This window comes from Aquarana catesbeiana, linkage group LG03 (assembly GCF_042186555.1).
Source record: "Aquarana catesbeiana isolate 2022-GZ linkage group LG03, ASM4218655v1, whole genome shotgun sequence".
Taxonomy (NCBI): Eukaryota; Metazoa; Chordata; class Amphibia; order Anura; family Ranidae; genus Aquarana; species Aquarana catesbeiana.
In genome coordinates, this window is record NC_133326.1 from 684580981 (window position 1) to 684586980 (window position 6000).

The 6000-nt window shown below is 42.9% G+C and overlaps 1 protein-coding gene across 1 annotated transcript in view; it reads left to right on the forward strand.

Annotated features, from left to right (window-relative positions):
* The window catches only part of SLC25A11 (solute carrier family 25 member 11), a 38086-nt gene extending 32619 nt beyond the window's left edge, over window positions 1-5467 (forward strand). Inside the window, exons 7-8 of the mRNA XM_073622984.1 lie at window positions 922-973; window positions 3739-5467. Of these exons, the coding sequence (XP_073479085.1) occupies window positions 922-973; window positions 3739-3894 (208 nt within the window). The 3' untranslated portion in view covers window positions 3895-5467. The remainder of the gene's footprint in view (window positions 1-921; window positions 974-3738) is intronic.
* Window positions 5468-6000: the final 533 nt, after the last annotated feature.

Genomic DNA, 6000 nt, shown 5'->3' on the forward strand with positions numbered 1-6000 from the left:
GAATAAATTATTCTCTATGGAGATGGTTCACATCTCCACTACAAGTTGCCTGAAGCTCAAAAAAGTTATGGAGCTTTTTTTTGTAGCTCAAATCGGGCCAATCAGTGCTTTTTCTGTTCCATGGAAATGCTTGATCAGTCTTTTTTAGTGCTCTTAGCATTCTAGTGTTTTAGTGCTCTTAGCATTTTTCTGCTCAAATGCAATAATTAAAAATAATAAATAAAAAAATTCATAAATTAATAAAGATACATAGAATAAATAAAATAACCCTATCCCCAACCCCTAAGCCTAATATTAACTCCTAACCCTTATCTTAACCCCCTAACCTAACAAAATAAGTAAATAATTAATCCATAACCTTTAACCCCTTACAAAGCAAGTAAAAAAGTTTATAAATAATAAAAGTGGATGCGAAAGCTGAAAAACATAGCAATTAATGATGATACAGATGATATTCTTTATTGGATAATAAAAAAAAACACACACACTAAAGTAAAAACAAACGCTTTAAAAACGCTGTACACATAAAAATGCTCAAACGTGCATACAAATGCCTGGAAAAAAACAAAACGCTCAAACGCGTTGCTCAGGTGGTAGCTTAAAGATGGCCTTGTCTGTGTGCTGTAGCTACTTCATTATCCAATTGAAAGGCCGGGGCAGCTCCTAGACCAGAACGTATTCCTTTACTACAGGGAAGATCAGGGAGTTTTTCTAGAAGATAACAGTTGCCACTTACGTATTTTAACTTGTGCTTTTAGCGGTTTGCTTGGATTTCAGCTTTGAGAAAGCACTATATTTTTTTAGAGAGGGTTACAGTTCCTTTTGTGTACAGCTCACCATAAACTACTTGTAATAAAACTGGAATGGACTGTGAACTTTTACTGATGTAACCAGAGACTAAATTATTCTTCTTTCCTTCAGGATACAGAATATGCGGATGATAGATGGAAAGCCTGAGTACAGGAATGGACTGGTGAGTGAATATAGGATGTCAGATTTTTACTCCAGCAGAGCAGTCCTTTAGCAGTACAGAGTGTTTTAAGAGAGGAGAGTTGGATAGCAGCAGAAGGAGCAGAGACCTCCAACAACACAGAGTATTTTAGGAGAGGCACTAGAAGGAAGAGAGGAAGGATCCCTGGTGCCGCACATCCACGGTGTCCTGTGATGGTTATGGGAGAGAAACCTCAGCCTGGGCTCCCACCAGGCCACCCCCCCAACCTTTTTCACTCCGCTCCTCGGAGCTTAGTCATGGGGAACATAGTATTTTAGGAGAGGGGAGTTTGATAGAGGAAGGTGTAGAGTCCTTCAGCATTTTAAAGTATTTTAGGAGAGGAGAGTTCTCCTCCTCCAGAGTCCTCCAGCAGCGTGGAGTATTTCAGGTGATGGGAGTTAGCTAGAGGAAGAAGCAGAGTGCTCCGGGAGCTAAGAGTATTTCAGAAGAGGAGAGTTAAAATGCATGTAAACCCGAAATCTTCTTTTTTTTTTTTTTTTTTTTTTTTATATATATATATCATACTGTAGAGTATAAGATTTCCTGTCATTTGAGCCCAGTCTTGCCACACAGAGTTAATCCATCTCTGAGCAATCCTCTTTTATTGTTCAGTGAGATAAATCTTGACAAACTGAGAAAAACGTTGTCAAATCCTCCCCCTTGCTGTGAGTGACAGGTGATTTACATATCTCGTGCACTAGCCTAAGACATGCATTATTTTTTAATTCCCTCCCCCACTCCTTTCCTTATTCTTTCTCTGCAAGGATTGGCTGTTCCACACCTCACCATGATTTGGCATGCTGAAGTCATGTGGTTACTTTCCTGTCTTTTCACTGAATGTTAGAGATCACAGCAGAAGTTCAGTGTTAGAAATACACAGGAGAAAATGCATATTGACAAGGGGAGTGTAGAGGTGGGCGGGGAGTCTACTGACATCACGACTCCACCCACCAAGCTCCAGACAACAGACCCACCCACAGAATATGCAGTTTTTCGTGTCTCATAACAGACATTTGACAGGTAAAGATACATGCAGGAGGCATGTATATCCTTATAGATAACCCCTATGGCAGTAGTTTAGAAAGGATGACATTGGGTTTACATCCACTTTTAAGCCATTCATACATGGATTGAAATTCGTCCAGTTCATCAGGGACCAGCCAACATGTATGGGCAGCCTGATTGTACCCAAGTTGATCATTTCAGGAGAGGAGAGTTAGATAGAGGAAAGAGCAGAGGTCTTCAGCAATGAGTAGTATTTCAGGTAGAGGTGCACCGAAATTTCGGCCACCGAAATTATCGGCCAAAACCTTTTTTTTTTTTTTCATTCGGCCGAAAGAAAAAACAGCCGATAAAGAAAGGGGCGTGGGAGTGTCATCAATGCCGCCCAGTCCTCCACTTCCACCTCCTCCCCTGCCTCCTCCTCTCCCTCCTCGCTGCAATCTTCGTGTGTCACTGAGCTGAATAGCCTGGGCCGTAATAACAATGTCCCGCCTCCTGTGACAGACGGCACACTGATCCAGTGCTGGGACATTGAATCAGTCTGACGTGATCACAGGAGGCGGGACATTGTTACTGCGGCCCGGGCAATTTAAATCCATGACACACTGAGATTGCCGCTGATCCGGGCACAGGCAGGCTGCATATGATTTGACACTGGTGAGGCTGCTGGGCACAGGTAGGCTGCATCTGACGGGCACTGGTAAGGCTGCATTGATCTCCTGTATCATGTCTGCAGTCTCTGACCATCTCCTGTATCATGTCTGCTAGAGGTGCACCGAATGGAAATTTTGCTAATACTATTAGCAGTGTGTTTAAGTAAGAGATTGCAGACATGATACAAGAGATTGCAGACTGCATTTTTCCTGACATTTCTTGCACTAAAGGTGCCAATAATGGCCAACAATAAATTCATATTAATTTAAATTGATGATATTCATTAAAACGTTGAATATAATACAATTATGTATAAAAATATAAATATTTTTTAAAAACAATCGGTTTTTGGCCTAGTGCAACCCTTCATTTTCGGTTTCGGCACCAAAAGTTCCATTCGGTGCACCCCTAATTTCAGGAGAGGAGCGTTGGTTAGAGGGTGGAGCAGAGTTCTCCAGCATTGCATAGTACTTTGGGAAAGGAGAGTTGGATAGAGGAAGGTGCAGAGTCCTCTAGCAATGTGTAGTATTTCAGGAGAGGAGCGTTGAATAGAGGAAGGAGTAGTCCTCTAGCAATGCGTAGTATTTCAGGAGAGGAGAGTTAGATATGGAAAAGAGCAGAGTCCTCCAGCAATGCATAGTATTTCAGGAAAGGAGAGTAGGATAGAGGAAGGAGCAGTCTTCCAGCAGAGGAGAGTTTGATAGAGGAAGGAGCAGAGTCCTCCAGCAATGCATAGTATTTTGGGAGAGGAGAGTTGGATAGAGGAAGGAGCAGAGTCCTCCAGCAATGCAGAGTATTTTGGGAGAGGAGAGTTGGATAGAGGAAGGAACAGAGTCCTCCAGCAATGCATAGTATTTTGGGAGAGGAGAGTTGGATAGAGGAAGGAGCAGAGTCCTCCAGCAATGCATAGTATTTTGGGGAGAGGAGAGTTGGATAGAGGAAAGAGTCCTCCAGCATTGCAGAGTATTTCAGGAGAGGATAGTTAGATAATGGAAGGAGCAGAGTCCTCCAGCAGCAAAAAGCCATAATCTGGGGCTCCTCTCTGTTAACGAACATTTGTTTTCATGTATTTTCTCTCGCCCCTCTCCCAGGATGTCCTTGTGAAGGTGGTACGGTATGAAGGATTCTTCAGCCTCTGGAAAGGCTTCACCCCTTACTACGCCCGGCTGGGACCCCACACTGTTCTGACCTTTATCTTCCTTGAACAGATGAACAAATACTATAAGCAGTTTTTCCTGAGCGGATGATAAGACTTTGTACCCCCCGTCTATTTATCTGGCTCACAGACCCAAATCCTGGAGCCAACCCCCCCTCCTCCTCCTCCTCCTAGCGAGGAAATGACAAAACGGAGCCCTAAAACATCCCCTGGGCCCTTTCTGGTTTACATTGTGTAACAAGTGTGCAATAGGGGAGGGGGGGGGCTCTGTCTTAATACAACGCTTTAAAGAAGAACTCCACAAAGCACTTAATGTGACCCCCATTGTAATTTTTTTCTCTTTAGTAACTCCCAAAATTTTAATGTGCCCTCATGGCTTTAACTGCCGGGTACATATGCATACATCAACACTGTTACCTTTTCATAGAAAATGTACAACCCCCTTTCGGTGGGGGGGAAGATGATGAATCTTTTTATGAGGACTCTAGCAGCCAGGCACATGTTCGTAAATTTGTAACTCTTTCCCATCATGTTATACATGTGTGTATGTGAACCAGGGGAAAAAAAAAAACTTCCCACTTCAGGAGCAGATGTTACTTAGGGGGGCATGGGCTCAGACACATAGCTTGTGAAGGTGTCAGATACAGAAATTTCTTTTATATACTCTCCTATCTTGTAAGGAGATGGAGCTATAGTATTCGTGACATCCAAAGCTTTTTGTTTTCAAAAACATATCTTGCTTTTTTTTTCTAGTTAGACTGGTGTTCTGCTTTCTATCAAAAAATTACACGGGGTTCTCTCTCTGTAGCAAAGAGTTAACAAAACTTAAAGGGGAACTCCATGCTGACATGACACATGGGCAGGAGAAGCAGGAAAAGCATAGTGTGTAAATTATTGGTACCTCTGGTGATTCTCCAATCTGATTCTTCAAAACTGACTTCTGAGATTTGCAGTCCAAGTTACTAGCTTCTCCCAGTGTGGGAGGAGCCTTCCACAGCGAGGGAGGGGCCTTCCACAGCGAGGGAGGGTCACTGTTAAAGCAAGATTTATCAAAGATCGAGGAAACAGAGATGAGCATAATCTACCAAGCTACTGTCTACTCCCATGTGGTGGGCAAAGCCTGTTACAGCGTGGGAGGGATCTCTTGAGCGAGGGAGGGGCCTTCCACATCGAAGGAGGGTCACTGTTAATGCAAGATTAACCATAGATTGAGGACACAGAAGTCAGTGTAATCTACCAAGCTACTGTCTTCTCCCACAGGGTGGGAGGAGCCTCCTACAGTGCAGGAGGAACCTCTTGAGCGAGGGAGGTGCCTTCCACAGTGAGAGAGGAGCACTATTAAAGCAATATTACCATAGATGGAGGGCAAAGAGGTGAGCGTAATCTACCCACAGTACTACTCCTGCTTCTCCCACCCCAGTTCTACCAAATCCTCACAGCTAGAATAATCAGAATGGAGTTTTCCTTTTAAACTGTTATTTTTGGAGTGACCTCAGCCAAAGCCATTTTATGTTTATCATCTGTTTTCTCTGGAGACGGTTTCTTTGTTGGGGTATTATATTATTATTTGCTGATAAATTATATTTATGGAAAGCGAAATGCAGACCTGTAACTTCTTATGAACAACAAGATTCTGGTATATAAACTGCAATTTGTCCTTATTATCCTGGCATTCTTTTGTTTTCTTTGCATTTTTTAAATTTTTGTGGCTTTAAATCTGCATCTAATGCCACCTGCTGCTTTCATGGATTTGCAGAAAAGTGGGATGTGTTTAATAAAAAGGGAAAAAAAAAAAATCCTACTTTATGAATAAAGCTGAACACGGGGATGGATAGATAGGTAGATATAGATAGATATATATCCTTGTGTTTTGGCGTTTTCTCAGCCTCACTTATTCAGCTAAAGGAGTTGTTTGTAAAGGCAAAAGTTTTTTTTTTTTTTTTATCCTAATGCATTGGGATAAAAATTCTTCTGTATGTAGCAGCCTCCCCGGAACCCCCTAATACTTACCCGAGCCCCATCTCTGTCCAGCGCTGTCCACGAGTCCTTTGGCCGTCCGAGACTCTCCCTCTTGATTGGCTGAGACAAAACAGCGGCACGATTGGCTCCCGGGGCTGTCAATCAAAGTCAGACAATCAGGAGAGAGAGAGGTGGCGGGGCTTAACGGCAGCTCTGTGTCTGAATGGACACACAGAGC